This window comes from Xenopus laevis, chromosome 1L (genome assembly GCF_017654675.1).
Source record: "Xenopus laevis strain J_2021 chromosome 1L, Xenopus_laevis_v10.1, whole genome shotgun sequence".
Classification (NCBI taxonomy): Eukaryota; Metazoa; Chordata; class Amphibia; order Anura; family Pipidae; genus Xenopus; species Xenopus laevis.
In genome coordinates, this window is record NC_054371.1 from 190,576,466 (window position 1) to 190,600,771 (window position 24,306).

Below are 24,306 nucleotides of genomic sequence, written 5' to 3' on the forward strand. Positions count from 1 at the left end.
TGGTCCATTCTTGGGAGTATCCTGCACCCAGACAGGGCTGTATTCATGTACAGTACATCAGTGGAAGAGACATCACAACCTAACGTGCATTCTCATGTCACTTCCACCTGCGACCTGCACCCTATACCCCCCACCTCTGCCACCGGTTTTCATGAGAATATATCTGGCGGGAGAAGAAGAGGTGCCATGGAGTGGATTTTGATGCCATGATGCAACCTCCTGCATTTCTGTGCCAAAATCCCCCATGTGTGCCCGCACCTACAGAAAACACGATGGATCGGGTGCAGGCCAGGAAGGGGCTAACTTTTGTCGAAAGAGTGGATTCTTCACCTGCTTTAAACTACAGGATGAGATCGGCTGTTAACCTTATTAAACTGGCTTTTACTGAATTATTTCATTTTTCAGTAAGGGTAGAGTCCTGCGCGGGTCCATTTTTTGGAACCCGCAATCCGCACCCTTACCAGCTTAGACACGCTACCCAACCCACAAGTACTTTCTCTGCAACCCGGACTCACTGACCATCAAGAATAAGAATGCTGTCATTGTAAGCCGGAAACCCGCAAAACCGCCGACCCACATACACCTTGGACACATCAGATCTATATTAATACTACAGAATATAAAAAGCTACTCATTGGTTACTGCATGTTGGGTGTATTCAAAATCAGAACATATCTCACAAGCATGATAAAATGTGGCTTAATATACAATAAAATATTTTATTGTTGATGTGGAAAATGTTACAATTTCTCCATCGCAGATTAAAAATGTTCAGTAATAGCAATGTATTGGCATGTATTTGCATCTCTTGACATAATTGCAGGTTATTTACAATGTAAACAAATAATAATTTTATCTGTATATACAAATCAATAAGCAGCATATATATATATATATATATATATATAGAATAAAAAACTGCAACAATGATACCTATGGAAAACACGTATTTTCCATTATCCAACAGTTCTAGCCCTGTAACAGCCATCTAGCCCTGTAACATGGATTTGGTTTGGTTGGGCACAGTGGTCTTTAATCATCTTGTGCCTGATGATTTCTTTCTGTATTATCAGCAGAACCAGCCAGACCCGGCACCATACTTGTTGAGCTGCAGCTCTCTATGAAGAGACAGCATAGTTAATAAGACACATACAATAAAAATAACAAATTGATTTTCTAAAGAAAACCTGCATTATTTTGCAAGCTTTCCTGAAAAATATAACCCGAGGAAAAGAACTGAACAGATCTTCTACAAATAATTCCTATTAGCCTTTGAAGGTATCACATACACCCCAATCTTCTACCCAAAACATGGACTTGTGAGGGAATGAAGAGAAGTAATGATGATTAAGTATAGTGAGACAAAAGCGACTAAACTGTTAAAGGGATTCTATCATGATTTTTATAATGTAGTTTTTATTTCTAAATGACATGTCTATACTATGTAATATTGGTGTGTAGGAAGCCATCTTAGGTCATTTTGCTTTCAGAAAGAGCCAGCACTAAAGGATGGAACTGTTTTCAGATAAGCTATTGTTTCTTCTACTCAATGTAACTGGAGGTGTCACAGTGGGACTTGGATTTTTAATATTGACTGCTATTCTCATATGTACCAGGGAGCTGTTATCTTGTTACATTCCCATCGTTCTTCTGATGGGCTGCTGGGGAAGAGGGTTGCTATGACTTCAAATTGCAGTGCAGCAGTAAAGAGTGACTTAAGTTTATAAGAGCACAAGTCACATGACTCAGGGCACCTGGAAAACTAACATGTCTAGCCCCATGTCAAATTTAAAAATTAAATATAAAAAAATCTGTTTGCTCTTTCCGAAAAACAGATTTCAGTGAAGAATTCTGCTGGTGCCTGTGATTGAGTCCCTTTAAATAGTCATGAGAGGGGAGGCATAACAGACAGTCATCTATAGTTTTCTCAACAAGGATTGATATTTGAGACCCATATTGTTGCAGTACATGTAAGCCAACGGAAACCTTCAAAAGACTCAATTTAATTATACTTATATCAGTCAATACAACCACCTACATTTCAACATGGTGGGCTATAAAGTGCTAGTAGCAATGCAGAGCACTTGAATTCTAAATATTGTAAAAAATGGGGCATAACACCAATAAAAACTGACCAAGCGTATTCTGAAAAATAAGTATTTTTAATAACCATGATGGGTATTTTTACTTACGAAACACAGAATCTGACATTTCGACATCTGTAGAGACGGGAAACAGTGGCGGAAGAATTTTTGTTGGGGTGTAGGTATTCAAGGATATTTTCCGGCCACCAACATAAGTGTAGAATCCAGGAGTGGCTGCAAGGATTATATCAAATATGTTAGAATATCTGACAATAGCATAAAACAGATAGCATAGTATAGTGGGGAAACACCTTAAATCTGAAGGTAGCTAAACATGAGAATTTATGAGCAATTCAGTTACTTGGCCAAAAAGACCATGCGGGTTATGGAATTTGCCCATCAGCAGTATTTCCACAATGCAGTTTTGCCCTTAGTAACCTACCACAAGTGCCACACTACGTTGGATTTTCTAACTAATGAATTCAATGACAAACTGCAGATTGCTGTTTGGATCACAACACGTGGTCAGATTAAGCCTGTTGTAAACACTAACATTTACCTACATTGTATCAAATGCTCCTAGCAATATGTGCTCATTATTCCAGCTTGTTTGTCATGTAATGCTTCGTATAAAGTATTCACCAACTTGGATTTTTCCCCACATTTTGTGCTATACCAATATGGAATTAAAATTGATTTTATGTCATCAATCTACACAAAAAAAGTGATCTCAAAAAGTAACATAATACACCAGTTTCTGGAAGGCTCCATAGTTTGAATATATATCTAAAATAAACATGAAGAAGGATCAAAATAAGATCTGGAGAATACCCAATCAGACTTCCATTATTAAAAAAACAACATTTGCCAGAACAATGTTAAACCCATTAAAACAATGGAAAGAACAAAGCAAAACCAAGAGAAGAGGTCAAACTCAGTGACTGAGTAAGGAAGGCATTAGTCAGAGAAGCAATTAAGATACCAGTGGGCTGAAGAGATCAAAAGCTGAGAGGGGAGAAATTGTTTATGAGCAAAGAGAAGCTGGACACTCCACAAAGCACATTAGATGTTTGTCAAAAGGAATATGGAGAAGGTTTTTCTGGTTTGGCATGAGAGAAAACCACTATGTTTGATAGAAAGCCAACATTGATCATTCCTACAGAGAAACATAAAAGGTACATGGAGATGGCAGGGGTTATGAAACTGGTCAGTACTGCTGGCAAACTGGATGTCAACATATACTGGGCAATTCTAGAAAACAAAAGCAGTTTCATTCTGCAAGAGACTAGGCAGTGATCCCCAACCAGTAGCCTGTGAACAATATGTTGCTCTCCAACCCCTTGGATGTTGCTGTCAGTGTCCTCAAAGCAGGTGCTTATTTTTGAATTCTAAGCTTGGAATCAAGTTTTAATTGCATAAAAACTAAGTATAGTGCCAAAAAGAGCCTCCTGTAGGCTATCAGTCCACATAGGGTCTACCAAATAGCCAATCAAAGCCCTTATTTGGCACATCAATGGACTTTTTTCATGCTTGTGTTGCTCCCCAACTCTTTTTACATTTGAATGTGGCTCACGGGTAAAAAAGGTTGGGGACCCCTGGACTAGAGACTGTATGGAGGTTCATCTTTCAGTAGGGAATTAAGCCTTAAACACACCACACTGGAATGGTCTAAAGCCAAGAGCATAAATGCATCCAAGTCCAGACTTCAATCTGATTGAGACTTATACTGCTGCTCACCAACAATCACCAACCTACCTGACAGAGGATGGTCAAATATAGCAGTATCCACATGTGCAATGCTTATAGTGACTAACTAAAAGTCTTTCAGCTGTGATTGCAGCCAAAGGTGGCTCTGCTCAGTATTGCGTTGGAGACAATACATTTGCAACCAAAAGGTCTGCTGTTCTTAAAGTAACTTTTGTCACGAACTTTTAAGTATGGTGTGTAATGGAAATGGTAAAAATACCAATTAAATCCAATCTGATTCAAGATTTTAACACAATACAATATGGAAAAATCCAAAGGAGTGAATACTTATGCAAGGCACTGTAGGACAGATTACAAGTGCCCAATATCACTTTTATAACATTACTATAAAAGATAATTAAAAATTACAGCATAGGTCTATAGTACATAGAAAAGAACTGATCTGTACAGAACCAATGGCATACATAATAATAATAAAGGTAGTCTGTTAAAGAAAAGCTGTGTAAAAAAAGAAATATTCTCTCTATTAGTAAAAAAGACAAACCTAACATATATGAAAATCACATGGACCAGTTGTCCAATGCAACAGAAAGATACTAGATAGAAAAAAGCTTACATAAATAGGTGATCTATATGACCGTTGCTTAATGATGATCACATGCACTGCCACCAACGTCTAAAGTTGGAAAATATATAGGAGAAAGCGTTTATTTCCGATTATCCTCTTCAATGTCAAATAACAGTAAAGGGAAGTGCTTGAAGCACAGAATCCCACCACTGTGGGCAAGTATGTGACTGGTGACAATAAATGAATGGACAAGCCATCATTTAATCAAATCAAATCCTTCTAGAATCCATGGTGTCATAGATGGTTGATATAACTATTAATTGGGACTATTATTCATTCAACTGAACTTTGAGTCTTTCAGAAGACTAAGAAGCAACACCAGATTAAAGTGATGCTTAAAGTAGCAGCCATGAAGAACACATTTGTGGCTGGTTATAACAACAGTGGCTTTTTTCAGTGATTTAAATAATAAATATTATTACTTTTTTGTTTGATTTTCAATCTAGAACAGGGATCCCCAACCAGTAGCTCATGAGCAACATGTTGCTCTCCAACCCTTTGGATGTTGCTCTCAGTGGCCTCAAAGCAGGTGCTTATTTTTTAATTCTAGGCTTGGAGGCAAGTTTTAATTGCATAAAAACCAAGTATAGTGCCATAGGGGGTACCAAATAGGCAATTATAGCTGTTATTTGGCACCCCAAGGGACGTATTCATTCTTGTGTTGCTCCCCAACTCTTTTTACATCTGAATGTGGCTCACGGTTAAAAAAGGTTGGGGACCCCTGATCTAGAACATCCAGACAGCCATGCAAGCAGATATCGTGGCCTATACCCTGTGTAATGGATACATGCAACACTTAATGTCTCCGCTAATTCTGGATAACATGCAATATGTCATTGACGTTGCAATCAGCCCATATGAATGTTGTGCAGTTTTAAATCTTTTCCATTGACCATTTTAAGTGGACTGAAACACAGAACCTGCCATTTCTGGAAGATGCTTCGTCACTGCAGGAAAAAAAATGTTAACGAAAAAAAAGAAGTTTATAGACCTTAAGTTCCAGTGCAGAGTTTACATCAATCCTATGGCACATATGGGAATACAAGGCTAAAATCATTACAAACACAAAATGATACGGCACAAAGCATTAAATATAAAAGCAGCCCTACAAGGAGAAGCAGTAGGCGTGTCCATCTGGTAGTCGCTCGAGGGAGCTGCAACAGCAGAGAGGAATTCGTCCACTTGTTTTAAGGACAAGGAGTTGTGAAGAGTTTCTAAGGGACATATGGAAGGCACCATGGAGTACAGCTCAAATCCTGAAAAACAGACATCCATATTGTAACTGAATTAGCTATATGAGAAGAATCACAAGACACAAGGGCAGAACAGCATTTTGATGGCTGATGAGATCAGTCATTCTGCCATAACATTAAAAATTTTAGAGATGTCTGCTGAAGTACAGACCTGCTAACACGAACACTTAAATTGCATTCAGCAGCAATGTGTCTCTATTTCCGATAAAGGAGATACCCTTTTTCCAATCCCTTTCGCCAGCCAGAGAAAAATAATGTGGCATTGCATGTTTATTGTGCCTTCTAAGCAACGAAAGAGAATACTTTTGTTGCCATCTTGTCTTTATTTTCTAGACTGCATGTTGGAATTTCTATACTGTATGTTGGTGCTAGATACAATCATGTTGTGACATTTGTGATTGCACAAGCACGCCTAGCAGCATCAGTTCAGGGATAAGGCGGGTTAGTGAAGTGAAATACAAAGTAAACAGGGAAAGTGCAATAGAAAAACAAATGTAACCATAAATTAAGGAAACCTTATTATATAGCAAAATTACGAATAAAATTAAAAGCAGCATTGGTTGGATCAGCGGTTGGGCTATAATTAGCCATAATTATGATGTGAAGGCTGTTGAAGCATGCATGTTGTCATCTGAACATTTAAAGTAACCATTATATAAAAGAAAATTGTCATGCACCGTCACCTATTTAATTCCATGATTTTGAAAACCTGATTTTATTCTAAAAATTTATTTAATATTTCGGTGGTGAACGCAACAGGTCAAAGCTATCATTAAGATTATAACCGGCAGTGGTACAGAGATTACATGACTCTAAGGACAATGAAACATGGCGCTATATGCCGCTCAGCATTTTGTCATGGCTACAAAACGCCAGAAAATACCCTGCCATAGTCAATACTGAGAACTGCCTCTGCTAAAACAATCAAATGATGTATCACAAATCACATGCATGCAAACCTACAACATACTGGATATTATCAGTCTGTGGATATGCACTAAATGGGAAGTTTATATCAACGCATGCCATGTTCTAGTTGTTAAAGGTTGTTTATAAATAACGTTTTTTATATTCAATTGCTTTCCATCTTTTATTTTTTTTGCTGTTTTTCCAAAATTTTAATTGAAATGTTCCTGCTTCTGGTGTTTGAGTCTGGCAGCTCAGTAATCCAGGGGTAGATTCTTAGCGGTTACAATTTGCTTCATTAGTTGATTAATTTCTCAGCAGCATCTTTAGAATATTAGCAACTATTTGTGAATTATGAAATTGGAAAAAAGCAATGGCACATACATTAAAATGAGCAAAAAGAAAAACATGGGAGAAAAATGTAAAAGGTATGGGAGTGTCAAGCCACAACTCTATATTGTTTATAGACTAAACTGATAAGGAAAAAATGAATGTCAGCATTGCTGGTCAGACTCTAGCATCCTTACTTCAACTTTGTCCAGCTGGTCTTCTGCCATCTTCTTTTCAAAGCACCTGACATTCTTTTATTGCACGGTAGACTCATGTCTTTCACATTTTATGTTTTCGTTCAATTCCTGTTTCATTGTATCTGTATAGTGTTTTAAACTCTACATGCAGTCATTGCCAAAAATATGGGCTCTTTTGCACTTTTTCAAATAACAGACACATTTCTCAAAAATGGATTGACTGACGAAAATACATTTAAATTTATATTAAAACAAGGAATTGTAGCAATCTATTTTTATTTTTAAGATTACTAAATGTAATTTTATTTAGAACCTGACATAGCTGCCAGACATATCCTTTCAGACCAAAACAATTGAATGAAAAAAAAAAAAAACTATTGACTTAATATTTGGAAGCATACCCTTTAGAAATAACTGAAACCAAGCACTTCTTATACCCATAAACACTTCTCTGGCTACTTCTCTCTGGCAGGTTTTCAAAATGGCTTGAGTTCTCCCAGCGTTGAATGATGCATTTACCCAGCAGCTTTCAGATCAGGATCTGTATCAGGACTTTACCATTCCTGGGTGCTTTTTGAAGTGTTATTTCAGTAACTGCCCTGCTGGAAGACACTTGATATGCAATGGAGACCAAGCTTTCTGACACTGGGTTCAATATTGTCCTCCAAGATGACTTAAAACTCTAATACTCTATAAAGCACCAAGTTCCAAAGGCAGTAAAGGAACTGCAAAACATCAGCAAACCTCCTCTTTGACTTGAGGGGTGGCTTGTTGTGCTTTACTAAAAAGCTACGTTTCAACTTATCTTCCTACAGAACATTTTCATGGAAAAATTTGCCTTGCTCAGGTGCATTTTCGGAACTCCATTTGGGCTTGCATACTTTTCTCTGTCAACAGAGACTTCTTCATGGGTTCTCTACCATAAAGCCTCCTTTTCATTGAGTTGACGATGGATGGTGCGATGAGTTCAAACTCTTTCACTTTGTTTCTGAAGCTGATTGAGGCTCTTTCAATTCAATCTGAACAATAGTTTTCTGAAATCTTTGATTTTTCTCTTATATCCATGTTCAGGGAGACAAGTTACAAAGAAATGACATCTTGACAATATTGCATACAGTAGATGCAGGAACATTCTCAGATCTCTGGAGATGGACTTGTAGCCAAGCGTTTTTACAGTTTGTGGTCTCACCTCCATTACTCTTAGTTTACTTTTTTTCCCCTCCATGTTGAGTATGGTACACACAATTCAAATGGTTGAATGCATAATTTTTGTAGGAACTGCCAACTCATCACAGTTGTGTTCACTAACAAAGTAAAGAAGAATATCCTACTTGAAATCCAAACATTTCCTACAACTTCTAGCAGGTGCCATAAATTGTGTCCAGAAAATTTTAGGATATCTTTGAGGAAGCAAAGCAAAATGTAGCAATTGCTTTTCAAATCTTCTGTGTACCAAAAGATTTATTCATTTTAGCAGCTTTTTGCGTTTTTACTGTTATTTATGGCGGAACTGGTGGGTTATTTGAAAAAGTGCAAAGGTACCAATATTTTTTGCTACAGCTGTTCTTTTTAATCTAATATCACACACCATGTCTAGTGGTTTTCCAATCACCCACCAGGTGCCCAGTGCCTTATATCCGCTTGTCAAGTTCAAACCATACCACTTTCAATACATGCTACTGTGAGAGCTTAAAAATAGAAAAATAAAGTATTTTTTGAAAAAATAAGGCTCCAGGGCCCTCTTTACCTCTTGTATTGGTTATTGTTTTTTATGTAATCTGCATGTTCAATGTTTATACCTATTTATTTTACAGTATAAATACAGTGCTGAAAAATATGATGGCTCTTCTCTTTGATAAACTGTATGTGTTTAAGGACTTGCCTTACAATAATGTAATTCAAAACAGTAGATTAGCATACTTCTTTATGGAGCTAACTTAAATGTCATAGTAAATTACAATAACAAATAAAATTCAAGTGTAAAAAGGTCATCTTCTAAAGCTGTTTATTGGTAAGGAATAATCAGAAGTACTTTGGTAGATTAATGAAGATTGTAAGGTAAAATAATGGCCAACAGAACAATTTTGAAGAAATTAAAAAAAAGAAAAAGCTGGTAAAGTAATAAAATGCTCAATTATGATAGGGGTTGGAGATGCCAGTTTTGATGATAAAAATGACTGGATTAAATATATTGGTAAATTAAAGAAGCTATTAGAATTACATATGGCTACAGAAGTTATGATCAAAACGAATTGGCTTAAGGGAATGAAGAAAATGACTGTGAATAGTGAAAGCCAATAAGGCTTGTGCTCAGACTTTAAAAGCAAGGTCTTACACCTCATATTTTATATCCAAAATAGTATTATTTAAAAATGGTGAAGCAAGGGACTATTGCTTGAAAGAAACAAAACATACCATTGGTTGGGTGTCGAGCAAATGAGATAGAAAATCTTTTAACAGCAGAGCTGCGTGTGGCGTCTGAGAAAGAGAAAAAGAGGTACCTGAAATTGACAAAAGCTACCAAATAAAACTGGTTTTGGGAGAAAAAAAAAGGAGGGGGGAGGGGAAAGAAGATTCCCATGTACTGGAGCTTGTTAGAATCCATAAGCATGCAGTGTGTGCCACACCACAGAAATCGAGCGAGATGGCTTAACCTCTAATGATATTTCAATATAGTGAGTAAATCAAGATAGAGTATGCTGGCCATTCTGGTGGTATAACTAGACACTGTATTATCTCAACTTTTACTTTTTGCCTCCATGTAAAAAAAAATAATGGCTGTCCTTAAATGTGATAGAACACACTGACTGTGTATATGTGTCATATACAGTATCTTAATATACAGGTCCAATTGTGTCTCATTTGTACGGGTGCAACTACAGTAGCAATTAGATGAAGAAGCTGAAGTTTGAGATTCATTCCACAGCAGAAATCACCTAGTATGTGGGTGTGCCGCTGAGTTATTGAAGAACTATGGGTTCTGAATGAAGTAGGCAGTTTAATAGAGAGGCTTTCTGTAAGCATATGTGCACGTACCATCTATGCAGCCAGAAGAAGTCAGCTTTTTACGATGAGCACGAGCATAATCCAGTAGGTTAGGTGCACTTGAGGAACCCCCGAGCACTGAAGTGCTAAACAGGCCAGCACACTGAGACCCTAGTGGAAGTTAGAGAAAATACATACAACAAACCTGGTGTTCCTCGGTTGATAGCGGTGATGCATGCAGCATGCAACAGAACCAGATAGTGTCTAGGCAGAAGGCAAAACCAGACACGGATACACAGACAGAATTAGATCATACTCTAAAGTCTTCCAAAAATCTAAATACTGTGCCACCTTCTACTCAATGGTTTTACATGGTACCCTTGTTTGACAAGAGAAGATGATACAACACTAACCATTCAAGTTTAGTAATAATTTAATAGGGATGCACCAAATCCAGGATTTGCAAATGCGGGTTCAGATTCAGTTTGCTATTCAACTGAATTTTTTCAGTATTATGTATTGGGTGCATCTCTATAATTTAATTTATACAATTTATCAATGTTTTGGCATTAAGATTTTGTTTTAACTGAATTCAACATACATGTTGGTAACCAAATACCTGGAACAGCCCCAAGTGATGTGGAAAATATTTTTTGCTGTACACTATCTCCACAAATGTTAGGCATCTGTATTTTACAGAAAGTATCTAGAACAATAGGCTTGTAATTTTTGTTGTGATGTGTTGTCATTTTCCCCCCAAAGCCTATTGTGGTCAACAGAAGAAAATCACCTGCGCAGATAATACCAAATTTTGAGCAGTGCTCTTGCTCCCTGGATGTCTGGCTAGACATCACCATGCAGTGTGGTCTTTATTAATGGCAGGAATGGCATTAAATGCAATGTTGTTACTCAAGGTAGCCTATAGTGGGTATTGACTGAATTTTATATGAAGTTTAGCGGAAAGGCAGATTACAGAATAAAACAGCACCACGGACAGTACCCCAGCTAGTCACTGCACCTCTTCACATTGTTTTAGTACTAAACTGGGCAACGACAATCGACTGTTGTAGGGAAAATACTCTTTACTGCTATCAGTAAACCCCAGCAGAGTTTCCTGGTGCTCAGTGATGGGGGAAACGGCAACCGCCCAGCCAAGGTACATAGAAGGATCACCGGCACACAGGAGTTAGTAAAGCAGGGCAAGCCCTTGCAATTTTATTGAATGCAGTGCAACGTTTCGGGGCCCTGAAACATTGCACTGCATTCAATAAAATTGCAAGGGCTTGCCCTGCTTAACTAACTCCTGTGTACCGGTGATCCTTCTATGTATATTGTATACTAAACATAAACTTACTGGACCACAAGCCTAATCAAACAAACGATTTATGCTTTCAAAGTTGGCCACAAGGGGTCACTATCTTGTAACTTTGTTAAATATCTTTGCTAGACCAAGACCATGCACATGCTCAGTGTGGACTGGGCTGCTTAGGGATCATCATAAATTATCAAAACAGCCCAAGTCAAATTATATCTGCCAGAAGCTGATACAGCAAGACTGATTAATAATCAGAATATACAGACTGCACTGGGTCATGTGTTGTCATGTAATCTAATGTGGATTTTATAGTTTTTTTTATTGTTCAAAACAAACTTTCTCCAACTCTGCAGAACCAGTGGCTGCAGCAAAATAATCCCCCAGAGAGAATCCCAGTTTATCTGTTTAAATCTGGCTCCATAATCTTTGTCCCTGCAGCTGGAGTTGGAAACAGTAAAAGGATGTAAAGGCAAAAATAAAATCCAATACAAATCTCTACACAGTCGCCTACTGCTCTACAGGGAAACAAACATGGCTGAGAAGTATGTTTCCCTGTCCAGCAGTTAGGGACGGTCTGACAATTCCTATCTACAGCAGTAAACGAAGGGAAAATGTCACTGCATACAGTCAGGTTTCTTATAAAAACAGTAAATATTTTTTAATTTAAGTACACTGGAGACAGACTTCTTTTTCATTAAAGAAAGTAAAAATTTGATTTTTTTTTTCCTTTACATGCCCTTTAAAGTTATACAGCCCAAATTAAATCATGGTTGGTCTGATGAATTAAACAGAAAAAAAAAAACGAAAGCATCATTTCTAGGGATGAGCAAAATATTTCACAGCGTTTCGCCACAATATAACAGCCATAGACTCTAATGAATAGTAACAAATGTTGTACAGTTGGAGAAAAATGTTGTGTGAAAAATACCTATTGACTTCAATAACTTTGGTGCATTTTTTTGCACTTTTGCAAATTTTCGGCAAAGCAAAATAGGCCAGATTCACCCATCACTAAAAATTTTCCATTTTCTCTAACTACACATGTACCATTACAGCTGGTACAATATAATGTACTGTTGCCCTGAACTGGTACAACTCTGTTTGACTCAAACTCTGCTATAGTTTATACAAACAAGCTGCTGTGCGGCCATGGAGGCAGCCATTCAAAGCTGAAAAAGGAGAAAGGGCATCGGTTACACAGCAGATAACAGATAAGCTCTGTTGTATACAATGGGATTCTTCAGAACTTATCTGTTATCTACTGTGTATCCTGTGCTTGAATGGCTACCCACAAGGCTACACAGCAGCTTGTTTATATGAACTATAGAAGTGTTTCTGAAGTAAAAACACCAGTTTTACCAGTTATGGGCAACAGTAAATTATATTGTCATTCCTGCAAAACACTTACATTTTTTGTTGTGACTGTTCCATTAAATTCCCTTTACAAAAAAAAAAACTGAAGCCAATGCATGGAAACAATATCTGTTTGGAATTTGGCACTGAACAGGGACAGTAGTTCACCAAACTCCACAGGAACCAACTACTGAGGATAAGAGTCTACAAATGCCACTTGTCTGTTTTGAAAGGTCTGTTCGGTTAAAAACCCACTGCCTGGTTTTCAAGGGCTGTAAAACTGGGAAAATTTTACCAAACGGTCAGGCACATGATGTCATAGCGCTGCCCATGAAGTCACTGGCCCTTCAGTTGGTATCACAACCCCTCCGTAAGGTCACCGGTCTGCGCCTCGACAGCATAGCTTCAGGAGTATACAATATCAGTATCTCACAGGCTATATATAGACTGCTGTGTTTCTTTACATACAGTTCATTTTATTCCTAGGTCAGTTGTAATGTTTTGATAATTCCCCTGTAAGCAGATGAGCTCACCCTTGCTATCTGCTCCCTGTATGTCCTGGCTAAATGTGCCCAGGAGTGAGTGTTCTTAGTGAAGGACCTAACCTAAAAGGACTGAATAGATGTAGAAGTAGAAGTTCAGCAAGAACTAATGAGATACATACTACAGATTCCTAATCTAGAGAGTCAGTTGTATCCTTTCTTTCTCATTGGGTAAGCAGCTGCCTATAATATAACATACAGAAATCATTTTTTGGAAAAGGAGAATTTATGATGCAAAACCTGGACATGGCCTGGTTAAGGAGACCCACGAAATGACGTATAACTAGCTTACAATCTAGATATCTTGTGAAAGTTGTTGCTGCAGGATAATTGTTTGAGAGATAATGAGCATAAACAGCAAAGATGCCACAGAAAACAAATCATGACATTGAGGTTGAAAGGGTAGGGTAAATATGGTGTAAGTACACACTAAGGTAAAGGTACAAGTGAACTATACAGTATTATTTTGTCTGCAAATGAAATGACAAATATTAGACTAGATATGGCCTGTTGCTATGAAGCTATGAGTAAAGTGTTTAAGAGAATAAAAACGTTAAAGATTCAGAATAGAAACCAGTAGGGGGGAAATCACTTAACACTTAATACACAAACAGTCTTTGCTGCAGCCATATGAACACCCACATTGCATGTGTCTCACTTACCTGCAGCAGCTACAAGCATGCACAAGCCCAAGAGATACCATTCCCTGTTACAATTATGTTTGTGTGTTACTTTCATTGGATCTCCTTGATACTTTCGTTTATAGAAAAAAAATGAAATACTTGCAAAATCCAGAGAAATACTACTAACTGTTGCACTACAACAGTGTCTACGATATGCTACTAACTGGTGGAGGGAACTATTAGAAGCACTTTAGCGTAAAAATCATTGCAAAGCCTCAATACTCTAACGTGCTGCGGGAGGATGGAATTCTACTGGATTCCTTACCTCTTAGCAGTGAGATCCAATTGTGACTTCTGGTTTTAGACTTCCCAGAATGAGAAGGCTTTCGTGTTTCTTTTCTCTCTGAGATTCTTTCTGCAGGGAGACATAGCTAAGTGTGACCTGACTTTAGTGCATGTATGGCTCAGTCTAGTAATGATGTTCTACCCATTAATGGAAAACAGTTCTAGATTTCAGAAGTCATTCTCAAAAATGTGGCAAACAGGAACGGTTTAGTTGTTGGAAATTCTTTATGGGTCACACAGAGCTCAAGCTTATGGAACCATGGTGGGCATATACTTATGCCAGCAGGCAAGGAGCAATAATAAATGTGCTTCAAGCTGTGTAAATTATAGCTTTGAGCTCTCAGATGGCTATAACAATACAGTAACTTCTGTGCAAAGAAAAGTCAGCTATAAGTAACTGTTGACCAAGAGGGAATTAAGAAATTAGCAAAAAAGCAGAAGGTGGCACAGAATTCGGAAAATCCCAGGAGCAAACCGTTACCAACAAATCTGTACATCAGAGATGGGCCACCATTTGGCTGCTGCACAACTGAAAACTGCAACAACAAGGTTTCCAAATCCATGATGTAGAATAAGTTCAGAAAACAAACGTAGAGAAGTCACACGCATTTCATAATTCTTGAGACCGTTTATCAGAAACAACATTTTTCATATCTGTGAATAAAGCAATGTTCTCTTTGTACTCTATACATTCTGTCCAGGCAGAAAATGCAGCTAATTACATTTTTAATCTGACGGGGCATCTGACGTTCCAGAAACCTGCCTGGGCTTCAAATCTACTGCATAATGCAAATGCATGAAAATGTTTAAATATGCATGAATTTGCATAAGAAATAAAGGTACCTAAGCTACAGACTCCATTATTAAATATATATATGTAATTACGTACATTGCCCAGTACTTTCTAATTATGCCAAAACAGATACAATGAAAATTCACTGGTTGAGTACATTCTGGAAATGTAATAAGGTCTCCTCCAACAGAGACATCCTTGATGACATTAATAATATGCCCTATTAATTTTGTCCTCTCACAGTGGGTATTTAAGCGTGTGTGTGAGTGTGTGTGTGTATATACATATATATATCTATATATATATCTATATATATATATCTATATATATATATATATATCTATATACACACATAGATATATACTCATTCTAGCAGCTGGAGCACTCTCAATCCATTAGGCAATTGCCCGGGTACAGGTTATAATCAATCATACATAGAGCAAACAAAAAACCGCACACACAGGACTTATGAAGTGCAAAAAAATAAAAAATTTATTGCAACGTTTCGGCTCCTGTACTCGAGCCTTCTTCAGGTGGTGTCACCACAACCTGAAGAAGGCTCGAGTACAGGAGCCGAAACGTTGCAATAAATTTTTTATTTTTTTGCACTTCATAAGTCCTGTGTGTGCGGTTTTTTGTTTGCTCCACATAGATATATATATTGCTGCCTTTATATGCAGTACTGATACTGCAACATAAGAGATAAAAGGGGAAAACATTACATTAAAAAGGGATTATGCATGAATTTATATACTGTAAGCCAAAAGGCCTCCATAAAAGCTGCCAACAGACCGAGTCGACAGCCTATTGGCCCGCGTGTGGCTATCCGACAGGCTTCCCCCATCGATATCTGGCCTAAAGTCGGGCTCATCTCGATCGGGCAAGTTAAAAAATCCCGTTGGATTGCACCCGCATCTATGCGGTCACACGATCCGATCACCTGCATCGGATCCATTATGATCCGATTGTTGGGTCCAAAAGCCCACAATTGGATCAGCCCGATATCACCCACTTCAATGTGGGCATATCAGGGAGAGATCCGCTTGTTTGGCAACATCGGCAACATGAATTCCTTTTATATTTCTAGCCATATTTCCTATTTAACTGCCCCCCCACTGTTGCCATTCTGTAGTTTAGTTACAATTCTTATTCAGATGAAGGGTTGCCACCTTTCAATAAAATTTCCACCGGCCAATGGAGGGAGCAAGAACAAAAGGGCGGGCTGTGACATCAAAAGGGGTGGGTTGTGACTTCAAAGGGGCGGAGCCACAGTGCGCAATTGGCCAGAAGCCGGCAAAAAGGTGAGTTTTGACCAGACTGGGGGCAGGCCACCTTTGTTAGGTGTATTACAAATTTACCAGCAAATTTGTAATACCGGCAATCCTATTCAGATGTTTTAAGGTTGGACCTAGGTTTCCTAAGAGCAGGATAAGGGAAGTCCCTTATGGCCAATAAATCTTGATGAACTCCCTGATATATTTTGAAGGACACCTACCAGCCCATTTCTAGGAAATAATCAAGTTCACAGCATAAATGCTACCTGCTGATTGGTTGCTATGGGTTACAACAATTATTGCATCCCTATATGTTAGCACAGCCAACTGCATACTCAAAGAGGGACAGCAACAAAATGTATGACAATACCACTATGTAAAGATGAGTAAATACATTGTATTACTTTTTAAACGGTCCATTAAAAAGTGATCAATGTCACTACAAAAAAAACCAAAATGAATCTGCCTTTGTATGCAGCTATTTAGCAGTTATTTAGCAAGAATACTGTGCTAACGAACATTTTGCTGCTGGGTTTTTATTTGAAGCCATTATGTTAAATGTCAAGCAAAATAGCAGCAGGCAGTCAAATCAAAGCAACATTAACCAGTCTCTTGCAACAAGGCACAGCACATTACCATTTTAGAGCACACGGTAAGGCAGAACTTTGTGATGTTTCATTAAATATTTACTATACAGTGGGTTATAATGCAGCTGTGCATGTGTATAAAACAGGTTTCAATCCCACCGGATTGGATGTATTAACTAGCACTGCAAAGGGCACACTGAATATACTTACCTAAACCAATGTGTTTTTGTTCCAGAAGTCTAGCGGTTCTCAAGTGACTATTGTTATCTGAAAGTACCTAGAAGTAAAGATAGAGTGTTCAGACAGACTACAGAAAATGCAGAGGATTCTGTGAACCCTGACACAGCAATCTGTCCCAGACATTCACTGTTAATAGGATGCACAATGCAGGTTAGTGGGAGAGGTTCCAAGAGACAGAAGCATGCAAACGTCCTCTTTGGAAAGCACTCGACAGATGGAATCCTGTGATAATGGCCGGTGCAAAGCAAGCATTTGGAACAGTAATGGCACATGGGCAAAAAGCAATCAAACAGGTTGTATTTCGGAAACCATAGCCATACTCTTAAACTGCTCCTGTCTGGAAGGAAAATACAAAAGCTGGAAAAATGTCACAACACAGTCACTGTACGGCATGCACGAGCCCCGAGATAGGAACCCGACAATGCTTGCACCTCGTACCCAATGTATAACTGCACCTTTTCCTGTCATTTAGTTTCAGATATGTGGTCTGGCAATGGGAAATCCTGAAACCTTGAGAAGGTAAAAGGAATCAAGAACAGAACCTCTTCCATCATCTTATGTAAACTCCAGGGCTATATAAGTATAAAGGAGAATGAGGTGGGCCCAACAAAATACATTTATGTGGTTTTTATATCCTGCCTAGCTACACTTTCTTTGGAAAAACAGAAGCTAGATTGTTAGATCCTCTAGGTCTAGGGCTAAGCACAGATATAGAAAGCAAAAATTGTAAAGAGGGTATTTCATCTGGGATTTCCCTCTCTTTTTACTCTTCTTGAGCACAAGCAAACTGCCTGACTTAAAGGAGAAACAAATCCTTAATAAAAAAAAAAACCCTACCCTACATAGACCACCCTCTCCTCGGGTAAATGCCCTTAAATCTTTACTTTACCCCTCTGTGCAGATTCTGTCCTCGGAGTTAACAGGCGCCATCTTCTTCTCTTCGGTAATCTTCGGAATTCCGAAGCTTTCCGAAAACGGCTGAAGATGGCGCCTGTGAACTCCACTGGACAGAATCTGAATGGAGGGGTAAGAGTTATGGGCATTTGCCTGGGGGGATGGGGGTCTATGTAGGGTAGGGGAGTAGGTTTTTTTTTATTTTTTTATAAAGGGTTTGTTTCTCCTTTAAGCTGGCAATGCAAGTAAATATCTGTTTGCTTGGCAAGGCCACCAAACAAGTGAATCTTTCACCAGTATGTCCACCCTGTGATGGGCAAGATTTGGATGATTCGATCAGTGGCCGAGGATCATATCTGCCGCAATGAAGCACACAGATGTGGGCCTCAATCCAATGGGAAAATCTAAGACACACAGCTGACTTCTGGCCAGATATTCGAGAGAACCAACATCTTATGACCAGCAACAACACTAGAGCCAGCAACACTAAGGGTTGGGGCAGACGGGCAGATTCAGGGAAATTTAGTCGCCTGGCGACTAATCGCCTCTTCTGTGGGGCGACAATCCCCCTTGAACTGCCTTCCATCTGCTTGAAGTTTCCTCGTGAGACAACTTTGGAAATCGAAGTGCCGCGAGTGCATTAGCGCTGGCGATTCTTCATTGAAGCAGGCGGTAGGCAGACGGAAGGCAGTTCGGGGAGATTGTCGCCCCGCAGAAGAGGTGATTAGTCGCCAGGCGACTAAATGTCCCCGAATCTGCCTGTCTGCCCCAACCCTAAACAATTAGAGGAGATTGTAGTTGCACTACTAACAGTCTATATAAACAGTGTTGCAATGAGGCAGCATGGGCCAACCAGAGAAACAGATGGCACGTAAGCATCTTAATTTAATTATTAAATAGCTGGCCTGCACAACCTTGCCTTTCAGCTGTCCCATCTCCCTTCTTTGTTTTGTTTCCAACCTTCTTTAAAGAAGAAGTGAAGTTTAAATCACTGATGGGGGTGCCAAATGTTAGGCATTGCAGAATAACACTGCCAAAAAAAGAAAGCCTTTGTATTTTTGCATGCTAGGTATAAATAGTTGGGACCACCATTTGGGGTTTAATAAACTTAAACATGTTTTTCAATATATATTAACTTGTGCAGATACTAAATTACTGATGAAACAGGTGACCAGGGAATGTGCATTTATCAGTTCTCTGTGTAAATGTGTTATTTACTGTGTCACTATATTATATAAAGCTGGACTCATTTATTTTTATTATTAACGTGTATTTATATAGGATTTCTAATCAGTCTCTTAACATGGGTCTTTTAGAAGGGGTCCTCCACACAAAAACGAAATTTTGTGCATAGTGAAAGAAAATTAGAATTTAAGCAGCTTTCCAATATACATTCCAGGATAGTAAGTAGTAGGGTAGAAATTTTGTAAATCATTTTATTTGTACATGTAACTATTGTCTGGCTGTTTTCTGCACTCCTGGAATTGATTCCAGAGAAAAATGTTACACGCCAGCTGATTAAAGCTATTTAAGGGCACACTAAGGGGCATATTTATTAAGGGTCGAATTTCGAATTTGAAAAACGTCAAAATTCGAATTCAAAAAGACCAACCGAAATTAAGTTGTTTGGTTTTTTTTTTTGGCCGAATAGGTCCGCTTTCGATCGAATAGGTCAGTATTTGCCCGAATTCAAAACGTACTAATCGAAGTAATAGCGCATTCGATAGAATTCGAATTGAAGTTTTTCCCAAAAACACTTCTATTTTTCAAAGTCCAGGTGGAGGAAAGCTCATGTGTGTGGAGCTACATGGATCGGATATGAAAACGGAAACAAATGCATTTGTGTTTTCACTCAGATATCCACTCCGTGTAGCACTACACATAATCTGCTTTTCTCCACGTTGCCTGCGGAGGAAAACGGACAATCCTCGGTGTGCCCTTGCACTAAAAGATATAGGAGGACTGTTTTGCTCTCAAGTACAAGCTACAGTATTATAGAGAAAAAGAAAATTATTTTTAAAACTTAGAATTATTTGCTTATAGGGGCGGTTCAAGTTAACTTTTAGTATGTAATAAAATTGGTAATTCTAAGCAATTTTTCAATTGGTCTTCATTATTTTTTTATTTTTTGAATTATTTGCCTTCTTCTGACTCTTTCCAGCTTTCAAATGGGGGTCACGGACCCCATCTAAAAACAAATTCTTTCTAAGAATGCAAATTTATTGTTGTTGCTCTTTCTATTCAGGCCCTCTCCTATTCATATCCCAGTCTCTTATTCAAATCAGTGCATGGTTGCTCAGGAAATTTGGGCCCCAGCAACCAGATTGCTGAAATTGCAAACTGGAGAGCTGCTGAATAAAAAGCTGAATAACTAAAAAAAACAAAAATAATAAAAAATGAAAACCAATTGTCTCAGAATATTGCTCTCTACATCCTACTTAAAGTTAATTCAAAGGTGAACAACCCCTTTAAAATCTATGGGAGATGGCCTTTTGGTAATTTGGAACTTTCTGAATAACTCCTTTCCAAATAAGGTATCACATACATGTACCATTTTCAATTAAATTTGTTTTTTGTTATGCCAAAAATGAATGCATTTTTGCATTTATTGCATTCGTCGCATTTCAATGCATTATCCTACATCTTCCTCTCTCCGAAACAATGTTAATCTTAAGAGCTGATTAGCAATTACTTCTCATGTGCATTGCAGTCTGGATCAGCAGCCCTGATTCTGCTTCTTTTATTGATGGGCTGCAGGAAGAGGTTTGTACAGTTTGATCTAACTTACTATCCCAATAAGTTTTGGATCATTTACTAATGTAAAAATGACTAAAGGACTTAAATTAATGTTATATAACACTGTATACAACTGGGAACAAGGAGAGGGTCAACTAAGAATAGGAGGATATGGAGATACCCAACTGCTAGTCAAGTCTTTTTTTGAGATTTAGCTTTTTGAGCTCTAAAAATAGAGAGTTTATTATGACTGTGCAGTCAAACCAATAGAACCAAACCAATTCCATGATGTAACTGCACTCACAGGCACAGTGTAAAACTGTGATAAACGGAGTAGATTTCCCCATGAAAATGCAAGAGAAAGCATTTCACACCAAAATCTGCTGCGTGTGACATCATGCGTGCGAGTGCAGTTACATCATGGACTGGATGGGATCCAATTGGCTTTCATGTGTGGCAGTCGGCTAAAATGAAGTATAAAAAACATTACAATGAATATCAGTGTTACAAGAAAACCGTTTCATTTTCACTTGAACTGCTGCATCAGACAAGCCTATTAGATAAGTTCAATGGAAGAAGTACTGTTATTACGCATATACATTAGGTACAGGTTAACAGAAAGAATGATTAGTATTGAGTTCAGTCCCTGCATGGTTAACAGCAAGCCACTGGAAAGAGTCTCTTTTGTGGGAAAAAAAACGAAGAAAGCCACCAATTAAATGATACCCCCCATCTGTTTAACAGCATCAAGATAACTGCATGGTGTTTATATGTCGTGTCTGGAAACACAGTGTTGCCAAATGTATTGATGCTGTTTTAGTCTTAAAGGACAGCTAAGCTTGGTTTTAATATATTCTAATGAAAGGAAAGTACTGGATTAGCATTTGAAATATAGCAAAGAGCTGCATTAAAAGTTAAAGCATTTATAAGGGATCATTATTAACCATTGGTGTGTGGGAAAGGACCCATACCCACTGAAACACAGTGCCTTTCAGTCTTTCCACCGCAAAAATGGTTAAGTAGAAGCAGAAGTGAGCGACAGGGGGTAGTAGCCATCTGTACTGAGATTCATACAAAAGATTAGATGTCCTTTAAGTCTTTTGTTGGTCAGTTTGTGTAATAAAAAAATAGTTTAGTGAAGTAAAATTTAAAAACCTGTTGCCATGAGCCAAAAATACTGGATGTGAAAGCCAATGATTTAGGGGACACAGGGGAAGAAGTGATTTGATCCCCTGATCTGCGTCTTCGACGCCCAGAACCCACAGCACCGGTGTAATGCATCCAGGTACCAATACACTCTGGGCTAGACACACTCAGGGGGCTCCCTTCCTAGAAGTGAGAAAGGGGGGCAAAAAAAAAACAGCAAAGCATGCAAAGTTAGAAACAAAGCCAATGACAAGGAAAAATAAAAACCTTTCTTGTAATCCCCCAAATGGAATAATACTTTATAGCCTTTAATATGTGGCAAGTTAAATAGCAAAGAGCTAATAGTTAGATATTTTTTATTAAGTTTTCAGTTCTCTATCTGTATTAGAAGCTTTTATTATGCAGGGATTATGAAATAGAAGCCTACCTCTAATCACACTGTAGTTCTATCAGAACTAGAAGACTGCACACATATCTGGTGTTACCGTGGCAGCAAGTTCTTGTACAAAATGGTGTGACAGTGTGGTGCCATGTTTGGCTTCAAGAGGCTTTAAAGGCTATTTCAAATGAACTCCTTAGTTTTAACACATTACAAATTATGTTTATGGTTTTGCTAAACTCGTTGTCCTATAACTATGGAAGCACCAAATTTGCCTGAAAAAATTTACCCCCATATGTAAAAAAAGGCACTACGTTTGCCCAGGAGCATTAACCCATAGCATCCAATAAGATGTTTGTTTTTAAGCATGTGATCATTAAATGCTGCCTGCTGATTGGTTGCTATGGGTTACTGCTTCTGGGAAAAGAGTGTCTTTTATTAGGGCAGAGAAACACTGGAAGATTCGGGGAGATTTAGTCGCCCAGCAACTAATCGCCTCTTCTTCGGGCGACTAATCTCCCGAAAAAGCCTTCCCACCAGCTAGAATCTAAATTGCTGGTGGGATGGCGCTCTGAGCGCTTCATTTTCCGAAGTCGCTTGACGAGGAAACTTCTGGCAACTTCAGAAAACGAATCGCTCCGAGTGCGATTTAGATTCTAGCCGGCAGGAAGGCTTTTCAGGGAGATTAGTCGCCTGAAAAAGAGGCGATTTGTCACCGGGCGACTAAATCTCCCCGAATCTTCCCGTAGGTCTCTGCCCTTACATAACCCCCTTAGCCTATTACCGAACTGAATGTAAACCCAAACTGAAATCGTTAAAATCCTTTCATCTTTGAACAAAGGGTTGCTGTGGTTAGTCACATGACAGGATTCGCCTAAACCTAATGCTGGATATGGTTTATCCCTAAATTCATAAGTTATTGGTCACCCAGAAGCCAATGCCACAAGGGGAAACAAATAAGCATTAAATTACATAAAAAAGGATTATGCAATTGGCCTGCAATATGATTTGAAAAGGGCCTGAACAGACAGCAATAAAAATAATTAAAAAGAAATATATATCTCTAACCTATCAATCAATTTCTGGGTGTCAGAGTCACTTGCCATAGCAACCAGAAAGTTTGTTCCGGAGCAAGGGGATAGTAAAATTCTATTCTATTATAAGCCTTGTTCATATTACAACTTTTGGTGCAACTGCAATGCATTTCAATTGTTGCTTCACCTGTATTGATCACATGTACATCTATATACTGTATTGTGACATCTAATTGCACAGTATTGTAAATGTAAGTATAGTAAATTGAATCCAAATCTCTGCAGCATTCTTCTGTGAGACAACCATATCCCCATATATCTCTATGGAGTTCCATGAAAATAAGAAGTTCATCTATACATTGCAACTAGGATGACAATAGAATTCAGTATTTTATTTTTTTAATTCAAACAAAAATTGCATCTATTTCCATGGAATTGTGCAAGGAAATCAGATGACAGTATGCAGTATAAACAACTGTTGTAAACTAACTCCCCAGCAATACCTGAATATCTGTGCACTTGTCTAGCTGATACTGAAAAAGAATTCACAACGCTTAGATTTTTGACACTCACTTATGCTTACAAAGTAAAATGTTAGCTTCTAATACTGCACAAGTATGGATCGAACAAAATATTTCAGGAAAGCAATCCTTTCAAACATAGTAAAGGCTGGTGATGAATACCGAGTAATGAGAGACTATTTAAAGTGGATATGTAGATAGCAAGCAAGAGCAAGTACTTACCTCCACTGAGCCTATCTTCCTGGATCGGGGTAATGGAGACTTCCTATGTATATGAATAGGATCAGAAACCATAGGCTTAAACATAACCAGTGCTCGGTCTGGTTCATCTCTTCGGCACACACCCAAATCCTCATCGCTGTCGTTAGCATGAGTGTGCTTCTTGGAGCTTTCATTCTAATAAGAGAGAAAAGTAAAACTACATGTCCTTTAAT

General features: G+C 38.3%; 1 protein-coding gene across 12 annotated transcripts in view; it reads right to left on the reverse strand.

Annotated features, from left to right (window-relative positions):
* Positions 1–699: 699 nt before the first annotated feature.
* ppip5k2.L (diphosphoinositol pentakisphosphate kinase 2 L homeolog) overlaps positions 700–24,306 on the reverse strand; it is a 69,474-nt gene continuing 45,867 nt past the window's right edge. For 3 of the 12 annotated variants that reach the window (XM_018248286.2, XM_041568385.1, XM_041568402.1), the window contains 8 exons: positions 24,095–24,268; positions 21,948–22,121; positions 17,133–17,199; positions 10,142–10,261; positions 9,521–9,583; positions 5,529–5,675; positions 2,193–2,318; positions 700–1,118 (listed from right to left, as the gene is read on the reverse strand). In XM_018248286.2, the coding sequence (XP_018103775.1) occupies positions 1,033–1,118; positions 2,193–2,318; positions 5,529–5,675; positions 9,521–9,583; positions 10,142–10,261; positions 17,133–17,199; positions 21,948–22,121; positions 24,095–24,268 (957 nt within the window). In that variant the 3' untranslated portion in view covers positions 700–1,032. Of the gene's footprint in view, positions 1,119–2,192; positions 2,319–5,528; positions 5,676–9,520; positions 9,584–10,141; positions 10,262–14,248; positions 14,339–17,132; positions 17,200–21,947; positions 22,122–24,094; positions 24,269–24,306 lie in introns of all 12 variants that reach the window. The other 9 variants (XM_018248301.2, XM_018248298.2, XM_041568381.1 and 6 more) reach the window with 9 other exon arrangements.